This window comes from Morone saxatilis, unplaced genomic scaffold (assembly GCF_004916995.1).
Source record: "Morone saxatilis isolate NCDOM2014 unplaced genomic scaffold, NCSU_SB_2.0 Contig3, whole genome shotgun sequence".
In the NCBI taxonomy this organism is placed as follows: domain Eukaryota; kingdom Metazoa; phylum Chordata; class Actinopteri; family Moronidae; genus Morone; species Morone saxatilis.
This window is the reverse complement of record NW_023339873.1, coordinates 5,287,626-5,301,033: the sequence shown is the minus strand read 5'-3', so window position 1 is coordinate 5,301,033 and position 13,408 is coordinate 5,287,626. Positions and strand designations below refer to the sequence as shown.

At 42.0% G+C, this 13,408-nt stretch overlaps 2 protein-coding genes across 2 annotated transcripts in view; both read left to right on the top strand.

Annotated features, from left to right (window-relative positions):
• Positions 1-55: 55 nt before the first annotated feature.
• Positions 56-7,213, top strand: l2hgdh (L-2-hydroxyglutarate dehydrogenase). The gene is made up of 10 exons (XM_035673494.1): positions 56-293; positions 1,952-2,067; positions 2,781-2,932; positions 3,618-3,749; positions 3,838-4,000; positions 4,096-4,130; positions 4,214-4,381; positions 5,154-5,311; positions 5,423-5,554; positions 6,046-7,213. Exons 1-10 carry the CDS (start codon positions 202-204, stop codon positions 6,239-6,241), a joined length of 1,344 nt encoding a protein of 447 aa, XP_035529387.1. The 5' UTR covers positions 56-201; the 3' UTR covers positions 6,242-7,213.
• A 1,652-nt stretch (positions 7,214-8,865) lies between these two features.
• The window catches only part of sos2 (son of sevenless homolog 2 (Drosophila)), a 33,152-nt gene continuing 28,609 nt past the window's right edge, over positions 8,866-13,408 (top strand). Inside the window, exon 1 of the mRNA XM_035673471.1 lies at positions 8,866-9,085. Within this exon, the coding sequence (XP_035529364.1) occupies positions 9,002-9,085 (84 nt within the window). The 5' untranslated portion in view covers positions 8,866-9,001. The remainder of the gene's footprint in view (positions 9,086-13,408) is intronic.

The following is a 13,408-nucleotide window of genomic DNA, read 5'->3' as shown; positions in this document are numbered from 1 at the left end:
GTGCCCTCTCATTGGCTGAACGTCGGGACGTCGCGGAGGGGAGGGCGTGGCCACGTCTCTTCTCAGGGAAAGCAGGATGAGGAGGTTAGCACACCGGAGGCAACAGGAGGGACAAAACACAGAACAACAGCTCAGGGAGAAGTGTTTGTGGGGGTTGTACAATGAAGAAGCGACTGTGAGGGGCTGTTAGACGCTGTGATAATGATCCGGACACTCACTGGTGGCTCTTTTAAGGCTGTTGGGGCAGTTAAACCCAAACTGCTAAAGGGCATTACAACCAGGCAGCTGCACAGGTGAGACTGACATTACAGAGCAGAGAGGAGAGCTGCTGCTAACCGTGTGCTGTTCAGTGAATACTTGTTTCAATGCTTTATAACTTTACTCACAGGACAGACAAAGGGGGCAGACTCGGGCACCTCCTCCAAGTCACTTTTTAGTTGGCCCCAGTCACTGCTAAGGACATTTCGTGCACCGAGAAGCAGATTGCATAATCTCTGCACAACACATTGTTTAAATACACAAAATGTCTGCATTGTGCCTCCCCAACCAGGCATGCTACATCCGCATGTGCATGCCTTTTTAAGCTTTTATTTGTCAGAGCACATTTAGTCCTTCAAAAAAGACAAATTATTCTCTGTCAGTCACTAGTTTTGTGTGAATTGCATCTTTAGGAAGGCAAGACAGCAGAATGTGTTAGAACTACAGATTGTTACTCAGCCCGTCCCCCAGCCTGCTTTAAGTAAACTGTGATATATAGATGTTGTAACTTCAGGTTATTGATTCCAAACAATTGGGTAACTTCTTCACTTTGTTTGAGACCAGCAAGCCATTAAATATAATCACAGGTTGGTTGATGGATTAAATGTTCTTCAGGTTCAAACAAGAACAGCTGTACAAGTTTTTACAAGTTCGCACAGTCCTGTTCTACGTCTCTGATTGCTAAAGATCAAAACACTTGAAGCAACGGTTCTCTTAATTCCATTAACACTTTTAGCACATGCTTCTTTAGGTGCTCCTAAACAGGGAACCCTCTATAGATGCAGATAGGAAGGCTTTAATGCTCGCAAACACTTTTTCCGTGTTTGGAGTTTATTGGTTCCTCCCCCTGTTGAGTTTTCCAGCACTTTGTCTGGTTCTAATTGTTGTAAACAAAAACAAGATGTTTACTGTTTCTAATGTCCTGTACGTTCATGAGGGCACAGGATTTTTAAATGTTCTCCCAGGCTTGAACATTGTGTTCTTCCATGTCTGTGTAAATGCTTCATTATGTAAAATCCTGTGGAAGTTGTTGGACAAGTTTGATATCCTGAAAGTGCTGCTTACATTGTGAGCCCACCCACTACATAGTAGTCTGTAGTATTTATGTTTACTTGCTTTGTGACAGAGGATATACAAATAGCCTGTAAACTACTACAAACAAAGGACTCCCACAATAGATGCACATTAGACAACATACCTCCCATTTGAGAAGGTTTTGTCCTAAGGAATCCCCTTAGTGTTTTTTTATATATATATATTTAGGTTTGAAGATAATAAAAGCCTTCATAGTTAATTATTGATCAAACTGGGATCACTATAAATTACAATTAATAAAAAACGGCCAACCCTGTTTCTTTTCTTGTTGTTTCAACTTCCCAAAAGTGTGATAAAAGTTCAAATATTCTGTTCCTCCTTTTACTGAGGACGCCTGACAACCCAATCAAAGGGGGTTCTGTTCTCAAGGGAGACCCCAGTTTGAAAACCACTGAACTAAAACACTTCTATCATGTTTCCCTACTGATGAGTTCAAAGGTCTGTTGGCTGTCATGTACAGTTGGACATTGAACCACTGACCTAAATCTGCTTTGCTTTCTACCTTTTGCAAACTTTTGGTTTGTTTGGTCGTGTGCAAGCATCTTAACTTTGCTCTCTCTCTCTCTCTCTCTAACCTCCCCTGTTGTCTGTATTTCAGCACATATGACGTGGCTGTGGTGGGAGGTGGCATCGTGGGTCTGGCCACAGCCAGGGAGCTCCTTCTGCGACACCCGTCGCTCAGCTTCATCCTGCTGGAGAAAGAAAAAGAACTTGGTGGGTTGAGGTTTGAAAGTTGTTTGTGGTGAAGGAAGACAACAGCTAGTTCTAAAGAAGCAAATGTTTTGTGTGTCACAGTAATAAAACCAGTTACACAGTATTTGAAAGGTGAGTTGTGTTCCCCAGGACGATGACTATGAGGGTTAAGTGCCAAGTTTTAGCTTTAATTGGAGGGTATTGGGTTAACGGTTAAGGAATTGCAGCCTTGCTATTGTGCTGCAGAACTGTTGGGTAAAGACCTGCACTGTTCACCCATTGTCAGCCATGTTATCTTGTTGCAATGTTGAAAGAAACCGCAAGGAAATGTCTTTCTTAAAACAGAAAATAAAAGATTTAATGTAAGTTCAATGTCTTGCCAGTCTAATTTGGGACCCCTGTGTGTTTTTTCGACTTTGGTTTGTTGTCTTTAAAGTAATTTCCCTTAACATGTTAACATTTGGTAAATAGCTATCCATGAATAACATTTCTGGCCTTAGAAGAATAGTACAACATTTTGGGAAAGTCACTGCCCCCCTGGCTAAGAAACAATCCAACACAGAACCCCCTGTAAAACCACAACATAGGTTTTTATACAGACCACACAATCAAGATGATAATGTGTGTTTAGGGCACTTGAGGGAGTGAGTGAGCTGCTGGTAGGCAGAGGCAGGCTGGCTGCCTCCTTTTCTGTCTTTCTTCTTAAATTTTTCTGTCACTTTCTAACTCACCAGCTGTACACCAGAGTGGGCACAACAGTGGAGTCATTCACAGCGGGATCTACTACACTCCGGGGTCGCTGAAGGCCCGTCTGTGTGTGCGAGGAGCCACTTTAGCCTACGAGTACTGCGAGAAGAAAGGACTCCCTTACAAGAAATGTGGAAAGGTCTGTCTCAGTGTTTTAACCAGATAAATACATTACATTACAATGTTCATGCAATACACACATTCTATACCTATTTTATATTAACATATAGATCCATTATTATTTGGACTATTTCAAACATTAGCTAGGGATGTAACAGGACACTCAACCCACAATTTTATACAATTCATGATATTGAAATCATGATATGGGTTTATGATTTATGATTAAAAACAAATTATGACTGAAAAAGATTCCTTAAGTTGTCACACAAACGTCTACAAAATATATTTTCTCTTATATTTTCATTATCAAATTAGAGAATCCTTTTTTTTATTTCAGATGTAAGGTATAAAATGTGCAAAACAATGCATATTTGCTTTTCTTTGTAAAAGTAAAACTGTTGTCTTTGCGGCTCCATACAGCCACTGAGACGTAGGACACCGAACAAGCGAAGTGACTACTTTTTAGCTAACTATTGCAACTATTTATCCATGACTTTTAGCTAATTTTTTCAACTGGTTATCCTTTACTCTAACTATTTAAACATTAAACATTTGCAAAACGAGTCCACAATCTTTCCATGTACCTCCTGGCAACTGCAAAACAAAAAACCCTGGTTTGCAAGCACTGCTGTCCAAAAGTTGCCATAGATTATTGTGTTGTGTCTATCTTGATATTGATCAGTGTATTTCTGCATTGGCAGCTTATCGTGGCTGTGGAGCAGGAGGAGATACCCAGACTGAAAGCTCTATACGAGCGCGGCATGAAGAACAACGTGCGTGATCTCAGTATTGTCGACGCCAAGGGAATCCGAGAGCGAGAGCCATACTGCAGGGTGAGAGTCTCAGAGACTTTGTTGTTATTCATAAAGAAAATAAAGAAAATATGGCAGTGAAGGCCTATATAGAGTGTCGTCCTCGCAGGGTATAATGGCCTTGGATTCGCCCTACACTGGCATTGTGGACTGGAGGATGGTGTCTCTCCAGTACGGCAAAGACTTTGAGGAGGCAGGCGGCACGGTGGTAACTGAATCTGAGGTCAATGACATTTCCATGGTGAAGGAGAGCCCAGCTGGGAGCAGTGAGGGTAATGAGCAGATTCTGTCGATCAATATGTCAACGAAGTCATTTAGGTATTCAAAGTCCACCTCAATATGTATCTATTTCGTTATTGATTTGCAGGAATGAAGTATCCAATCGCAGTCAGAGACAAAAAGGTAAGACACTTGGGAGTAAAAGCATCACAGTGTTTAGATTGTTTTCTGTTGTTTTTACTGTTGAAGTTGTATTGTTTTAACAGGGTAACGAGGTGCGGTGCCGTTATGTTCTGACCTGTGGAGGCCTGTACTCAGACCGCCTGTCACAGATATCTGGCTGCAGTCGGGAGCCACGGATTGTGCCCTTCAGAGGAGATTATTTGGTCCTGAAGCCAGAGAAACACTATCTGGTCAAGGGAAATATCTACCCTGTAAGTTTACTGAAGATGTTTCTCATCACATACAAGTACTGTATATGATCTCTAGTCTCTTAAAGCTGTGCTCTGCAGCTTCAAACTTTGGCGGCCCAAGTGGCAGAAAAGAGGTGGCTAAAGTTTCAAGTTTAAAGAAAAAATTCACAACTTAACAATCATGTAACACTGATTACTGGCTGGTCGGGGTGGAGATGATTTGAGAAGCTGCTGTTGATTCCAGTTTGGATTTCCTCTTAAGTTTCAATCCCTCACTTGCAGTAGATCGATTTACAAGCAGATCCCTGACAGCTAAAAATAATTTTCGGAAAAATGGTTTTATCCGCAAAATCTTCAGCTCTTTTTGGGGATTTAAGCCGAAGACAAAAAAAACAAACAGATAATTTAAGGTTTGAGAAATAATCATATCCAAACCTGTGACTCAGCAGGTTTGTGGAAAAGAAAAGAAAAACTTATGGGGATTTATAAAATATTCAATAACATTGTTCTTATAAGAGTAGAGTTACTCCAAAAAAAGGTATAGTTTCAGCTTCCAAAATTTTGGTTTTACATTAAAATCATCATCAGAACAGGCAGAGGTGGCTAAGAAATCAGGGGAGTATTGATCAGTGTTGGTGTAATACATTACTGTAATCACATTACATTTGTCTGTAATGCAGTAATGTAACACTACTACAGTGCTTCAACAATATAATACAAAAATACATTACAGAAGTGATAAAAACAAGGAGATTTCTTCACTGTTGCTGCTTCATTATATAAACACGTATAGGTCCCCGACCCTCGTTTCCCCTTCCTCGGAGTTCACTTCACCCCGCGGATGGATGGAAGTGTTTGGCTCGGCCCCAACGCAGTCCTCGCCTTCAAAAGGGAGGGTTATAAAGTGTACGACTTCAACGCACGAGACTTCGCAGATGCACTCTTATTCAGGTACAACATATCTGTGTAGTTTCCTAGAACCATGTAACTACAATGTTTATTGTTGCATCGTAGGTGATAATTAATATTTTCTCTTTTGTCTGTTTTATTTATTTTCCGCAGGGGCCTTCAGAAGCTGGTATTGAGAAACATTACGTACGGGATTGGAGAAATGTACCGAGGGGTTGTCACTGGTGCGCAGGTTAAAATCCTGCGGAAGTACATCCCTGAACTCTCGCCGAGTGATGTGCTCAGGTAGAACAACAATGCGTGCACATTATATCGTACCAGGTGTTACTAGGTGCACTTAAAGGTCCAGTGTGTAACATGTAAGGAGCTATTGGCAGAAATGGAATATAATAGGCGTTGGTATGTTTTCATTACTGTATAATCACCTGAATATAGGAATGGTTGTATTTTTATTACCTTAGAATGAGCCAAAGGTCGCCATTTTTCTACAGTAGCCCGGAGCAAACCAAAACCAAACACTTGCTCTAGATAAGGCATTTTGTGTTTTTTGTGAATTTTGCAGCCACCGTAGTTTCTCCTGCACACTTCACAGCCTGTTCTCATTTGTTAAATACAGACACGTGTAGTGTTCAGTTAGTTGCAATCTTCAACTTCACCGCTAGATGTCACTAAATCCTACACACTGGTCCTTTTTAATGAGTCTATGGCAAGTTCAACAGCACAAAGAGGATAAATGATTCAGTTCTCTGTAACCCTGGTTGTTGTTTCCTCTTCAGGGGTCCTGCGGGAGTTCGAGCTCAGGCTCTCGACCGAGACGGAAACCTTGTGGACGACTTTGTGTTTGACGGCGGGGTCGGGGATGTGGGCAGCAGGGTGCTCCATGTGCGAAATGCTCCCTCGCCGGCAGCCACCTCCTCCCTCGCCATCGCTGAAATGATCGCAGACGAGGTGGAGAGCCGCTTCACGCTGTAGAGTAAAAACATGGTGATCGCAGACGGAAAAAGAGACGCCAAGTGAAATTATATTATTGTATCCAGCTGTCACTACCTCAGCATCACTGTCATCGTGGATACTTTTTTTATTACAAGCCTTATTTTAGGTGGAGAAAGTCAGATATCTTTGACTTTTAAAGACTGTTTTTTAACTTGAGTGGTGCTGTTTCAGGTTGCTCAATATGTTTACTACATTTTAAGTAAACATTAATTTTTTTTATTCTACATTTCTGTCAAAATTTAAAGAGTATCATGAGTTGCTATTAGTGAAAATGTTAAGCACAGGACAAAAGGTACAGCTTCAGTAATCAATTATTAATGAAACATTAAATTACTGCCACAAGTGTTGAAATACACTAAGATGCTGTTTGTTTTTTTATGTAAACTTTTGGGAGAGGATTTTAAATGAGGGATTTTTAAGATTGCAATTCTGGTCTGAAATTATTCTTTTACTTTTGGATGCGTTGTGTGTTTTTTTTCTCGACTACATGAGACCAGTTTGTCTGTGTGAATATTGTAAAGCCTGCTGGTCTCAGTCCAAAATGCTACAAAACTATTTTCATCCCAAAAGATCATTTGGCAATAAAAAAAGGAGGATTTTTGTCATCAAAAATTAAATATTTCATTATTAAATGTAAGAAGATGATCCGTAGTTTTTAAAGTTGGGTTATAGCTGCAGAACGCACAATTCATGAAGAAAAACGGTTGTTCTTACTTCATTTGACAGCTTAAATATTCAATTTTAATCATATCAAGACTAAATATAGTCTTATGTCATATTTACACTGTTATAAACTGAGAACACTCTATAAGTTGTTTATGTGTGTGTGGATGGTGATTTCATATAATTCTGCTAGAATGTTTTCACTGTTATAGCTTCAGGGGCTTCACATACTGCACAAATAATTTATAGACAAATGAATGTTAAAGTATTTGTACCATAAATACATATTTTTGAAAAGCAAATGTGTCAGTGTTTGTGGTTTGTGCCATATGACTTTTAAACATAACCTACGTGTTCTTTGGTGTGTTAATCTGAGGGAACTTTTTAGGAGATCTCTGCAGCTCTACAGTACTTCATTATAAAGCTGTTGTGTCACATATTTTACCTTTATCAAACAACTGTATCTTAGGAGATTTGCATATTGCACTTGACCATATTGCGACAGACAGAGGATTGTATAAACAGTTCCTTAAAAATCTCAAAATTCATCCAAATGACTCAGAAACTCATTGCACAGCTTTGAATATAATCTGAAATATCCATTAAATGTATGCCACTTAGTCAGGGGTAGTCAGTTTACTAAATAATATAAAAAGTGTCCCTTAAGGAGAAAGGTTGGGAACTACTGTACTTCAGGTTGTTTGCAGCGGTTCCATCATTAATCATGCACTTATGCAGTTTGTCCACAAGGGGACAGAATAACAGCAACAAACACACTGAATGAGCCGCAGTGAAAGCACAAAATATGTCTAAATTAGATGCTACTGTTAAAACCAGCTGTTCTTAATATATATATATATTTGTTTATTATTAATGCTTCTATACCTACTTGAAAAAAGTGGATTTATTTGCATCTACTCGTGTAATCAAATAAATGTAGTTTTCTTTTTTTACAGTGTTTTTATGTATAAAACATTACAGGAAGAATAAGTAAAGGTTGGATTTTATAAGATTAATTATATGAATAATAATAAAAAAAAATTAATCTGTCGACAGTGTGAGATCCTCCAATATGAAATAACACATAAGTCCAGCCTTGTTTTTTTGTTTTTTCTCTCTCTGTCCAATAAAATGTGAAATTACGCAGCGTGCGTGCCTGACAGCGGACGCACGGCGCAGAGAGCAGACAGACAGACAGACAACGACAGACAGGCAGCAGGCAAGGCAGACAGCGGAGTTGTACGAAATCTTCGACTTCACAAACAAACCAGAAAAAAAAAAAAAAAAAAAAACACTCGATCCTCTCCAGCTTCGAGGGAGAGAGGGAGAGACAGACATGCCTCGGACCGGTCGCCGTTTGGGGGATTCACGTTGGATTTAGCAGGCCGATCGCTCCAGAAAAGATGACTAAATGTGAAGCAAACAGCGCAGGAGAAAGTGTGCCTTGTTGGGAGCTGAACGGGTCGTGTGCCACAACATAAAACCCGGAGCGCATCAAAGGCCAGCAGCAGCCTGTAGCACCAGATAGCTGTTCGGCTAACGCGAGCTGCTAACGTTACAGGTGTTTTGAGGCAGCAAAATAACCCAAAAATACGCAACGTGTGGCGGTAGTTAGCTGGCAACAAGCCGAGCTCCCATGCCGTGACTTGATACTGAACTTAACGTGCCTGTTACGAGCTTTTTTTTTTAAAAAGCAAACGCCAAGTAGCAAGTGTAACACTTAGCAACATTGTTATTAGCCGCTGTCCCGTGTTTACAGCAGCAGCTAACGAGCTAGCCTCCGAGCTAACGAGTTAACTTTACAGCTACATGTGCTTATTTGTCTTTTTGTTTTGTTTCGTTTTTAAAAAGCTAATTTTCTCGCTGTTTAACCCGACTCAACGCCGGACTCGCAGTGTGGTTTAGTGTAATCTTTGTATTTGCAAGCGAGACTTTTTTTTTTTTTTTCCTCTCTTCTCTCCTCCTCTCCCCCACCGTGCCTGCCCTGGACTGACCCACCCACAAGGACTATCTTATTCCGGGGCCGATGCTGACAGTTCAGCCCGGATCACGGCAACGCCAGGAGCCGCTACAGCGATGCAGCCCCAGCAGATATACGACTTTTCAAGTGACGAGAACAGTCACAAATGGAGAGGCCTCTTCGTGCAAGCTCTGCGAAAGGTAACACTGTGATTGCTAAACACTGACTAATCCCCCCCCCAGAAAAGTCACAAAAACCGTCTCTGAACTGTCCTTTTCAAAAAACACACGCTGGTGATTCATTGCTGTGGGACACGGAGGTACTGGTTTAATCTGCTTTAATGACACAGACTTGTGTCACAGGTTGCCAGCTGATCAACAGCCAAAAAAACCCCACATATTAGTGTTGTTGTTGTTATTGTCGTCGTTATTGTTGTTGTTGTGGTGGTTACAGGCGCATTTTCGCATGTAAGCCATCAGTAGGTGCCGAGTAAAGTCATGTTTTGCTGATCACTAATCAATGAGGGAGGCGTTTGTCATTTGCTGAAACTGTTGTCCTCCTCTTCTTAACGTGTCTACTGTGTGTTTATTAAATAAGCCTCTCACTCAAGTTCCCTTTTAATGATTTCTTTCCCCTCCCATAACGTTTTTTTTTTTTTTTTTGAAGAAGTTGTTCAGTGTTGGCCAATTTGTACTTAATCTGTCTTAATCTGTTGGTGGTGTTTTTTTTTGAGGCCATACTGGTGACTTGCCGGGTCACCTCCAAGTTAAACACCAGTGAAGCTGTCCTGGGACCGCTGCCTTGTAGCTGGAAGACACTGTCAAACATCATTAGACGCGTGTGCTGCTGCTGCTGCCAACCTTTTTCTTTTTATTTGTTCCTCATTTGGTCAAAACAGCAATGATGTCAGAGACCTTCTGCAGCTGTTTTTATTTGATGTCACATGTCAAGTTTCCCTCCTTGTTTCCAAAGAAATGCAACCTCATTCTCATAAATCTAATTGAAACTTTCAGGACAGGAAACATTTTAATTTTAATGCCCTTGGTCAGCAGGACTAATCCGTATCAGTTCCTTTTTGACTGTCCCTCTCTTTCCCTTTTCTTGCATCATCTTGGCTTCTCCCTGTCATCACCAGGTTTATTTTCTGTTTTCTGACACCCTCTCTCTCTCTCTCTCCACTGCTTCCCTCAGTATTTGTACTCAGACTTGCAAACTCATGACAGTCTGGTTCTGAGTGCTAACTGAAAACCCAAAGTTATCGCTGCTCTGTTCTGTCTCACTGTCAACTTTCTTTTTTTTTCTTTTTTTTTTGGCTCGCTGTTCCATTAGGTTGCACGCAAAGCCGCAATGTTTAGATACTGGAAGATGCACAAAGACCTGCGTCCCGCCTTCCCTTTGAATTGGGTCTGTGTGTCTGCCAGGATCCTTTTTTTATATGTTTACATGTCCTGTTCTGGTCGGAGTCACTAATGGGTTAAGTGTGGGACTGTTTGTGTTAAAGCTGCAAAGTAGAGAGAGGACATCTTTTGCTCGGTTTCGATTGTTACGATACTCGTGTTGTGGTTTGAGTCACGGTAGTACGAGCTCATGATGCAACAGTACAGTAAAGTGTGCTGCTCACCTTGGTAACCCGTAAGGGGTTTTGAGTTCACCCGAAACTGAAATAAATCACTGTTGACCGATATTTATTGAACCAGGACTTATCTGTGAGTCGTTGAACTGACTACGCGTGGTGTGGACTTCTTTGGAAAAGGGACGCTGTTTAAAATAGTTCCTAAAATAGATGAAAGTACTGCAGACCAGAGTTTATGTTGAAAGCATGAAAAATGCTTGCCTGTGGTCCAAAGTAGATTTCTCAGTGCTACTAACTTCGCTGTGCCTTGATGAAGTTGCTCAACTTATCCTCTCTCAGTCTGCTCTTCTTTACCTTTTGTTGTGGTTTTAGATTTCTGTCCATTTGGGCAGCAGATCTATAAACCTAGAGAGGCAGGGACTTCCGCAAATATTGTTATGCTGCAATTTTAGTAACACAAAGTGCCGCCAGAGGTATCCAGACCTGGAATTGGCCGTGTAGCAGAAGGACAAACCCACACTTTTTCTGTCAGTTAGCCCGGTAGAGATGGTGTGATGAATCAGGTGAAACGGAGAGCAGGTGGTGGGCTGTGGTGCCGCGCTTTCATTGTCTCAACTTGTTACACAACTGCCGGAGGGAAAGCCTGTCAAAGATTGACGCAAGAGAGGTTTGTTATGGTTTTGACAGACTGTGACTTGCTGTTTTTCACAGCTGTCCACCGGGAGGGGGGGGTTTCCTTGTCAGAAGGAGCCACGTTGGGTGACTCCACCCCTCAGAGTGATTGAGATTGTTTGGATCTTTTTTTTTTTTTTCGAGGCAGGATTAAGGAGAACCTAGATAAGACACCGCTGAGCGCACCAACCAACAGCTTAATCGATAATGAAAGCAGTCATCAGTCGCAGCCCTGGATGATAAAACTCAAGCACTCTTTTCACTGAACTGCACATCTGGATGAGGTGCCAGGTAAAAGTGTGAGTTGTCACTTTAAATTTATACTGTTCTGGGGTTAATACACCAACCATGAGCATCTGCAGTTTGAACCCGGCTGTGCACCTTCCTCTCTCTCTCCCTCCCTTGAAAAACTTCTTATGCTGAAGTTAAAAGCACAAACTTCCCACTCATAAGTAGTTCACACACACATGCAGCCGTGTGTGTTTTCTGTCTGTGTGTTCACGGTGACATTTCACCACGGAGGAGTCCAGCGTTCGTCTCCTAGCTGCGTCTGCGCGTCCCGGCTATTCTTGATCGCTGCGGCTCGTGCCCGGTGCTATGCAAGAGCGTCATTTAGCCCCTGACACGCTGGTGTTGATAATAACTGTGCATTCCCCAGGGCTGCTGTTTCACTGGCACACACAGAGACAGGCCAGAGCTTTCCTGGGTACAGTTTCATTCCATTGCCATGTTGAGTTAGAGTTCACAGGGCTTCACTCCACGAGCCACAGGCCAACGTTTAAAGCTGAGATTTGTCAGGTTACCAGCATGCTTTGTTTGTGTGTGTGTGTGTGTGTTGCCTCTTTTATCTCCTCAACTGGAGTAGTCTGTTAAAACCGGGTGATGGCACAACAGGCCAAAACATGCAGCTGAGAGCTTTTTAAAAATGTCATCTTAGTCAGATGGCTTTGCTGCCACATTTATCCAGGCTAGACAGAGCTGCTGTCACCACAGAATCACAGCCATTCACTCCAGCGCTCTGCTGTATGAGCGCCATTTCAAATATGTTAACAGATACTAAATACGACCCCCCCCCTCCAAAACAACATTTATAAAGGGCCTCATACAAGAAACCGGTCTTACCGTGCCGTGTGTCAATATGTGTGCCAGCTATTTTTATCTCCTCGTATCTGTCTTTTCTTTTGATCTGCTGTCAAATAAACTTTCACTTTAAGGAGGCGACTAGCCCGGTGACCTGATGTGACTCTGCTGTGAGCTAACCTGGCAGGATTACACACGAAAAGAAATGTATATTTGGTGCGTTGTTACATTGTGTTCATTAAATTGCATCCCTGTAAGATAAAGGAAGTTCACTACAGCTTGCAAGGCCGGCAAACAGGAAGTAACCTCGCAGTTATACTTACTTACTAGTGTCTCTTTTATATATGCAAGCCAATTATACCCTGGCCTACTACCTGCTTTTACTTGCTCTATGTGTAGAGTTGTAATTGTAGATTTATTTTAGGCATTTATGTCTTTATTACCAAGTTGACAGTAGAGAGGTGACAGGAAATGAGGGGATAAAGGGATCAGGAATGATATAATCCAGAATCCTGGGCTGCACAGCGCCTTCACCTGTAGGGAAGCAGGGCACACGTGTTTTAATTCTTCTCGTTTCTTTTTTAAAAACGTTATTTAAATTGTATTGTAGTCAAAGGTTTGATGATCTGCAGGTTGAACAGTTTGGTGAGTGATTTTCACATTTTACTGGGGTTTGGGACTTGATAGATGTTAGTTTCTGCCCTTATGAATTCTGTATTTGTTTCTGTGACTTTACTGCAAAGGCAATAAACACACAAGGGGGGAAAGTAGCAGGTGGCCTTTAGAGCTTCACCCGTAGCAGTTATCACCTCTTTAATTGAAGTTCCACAGTAAGTGACATAGTGTTTGGGATGAGCATTGTGTGCTGATTGGACAGGATGTTCCCGGTAACAGGTTGCTCTTCCTGTGCACCAGCCCCGGGCCTTCCACACAGAGGAGCACAAGGCAGAGGATCCGGCCCATTAATACGCACGTTCCCCACCCTTCCCGGGATATTGAATCAAGTCTGTGAACATCGGTCCGTCCTCAGATGGGGGTTCAGACTGAGGATGGGTGGATGCAGGGGTCACTGGGTCAGGTCAGACCGGGGTCACAGCGAGGCCACGTGCTGTTGACAGCACGTCCAGCAGCCATTGTCTTCATTATGTCACTGTGAGGAGGGCTTGCTAAATGTCAGGGGAGTGTGTGTGTGTGTGTG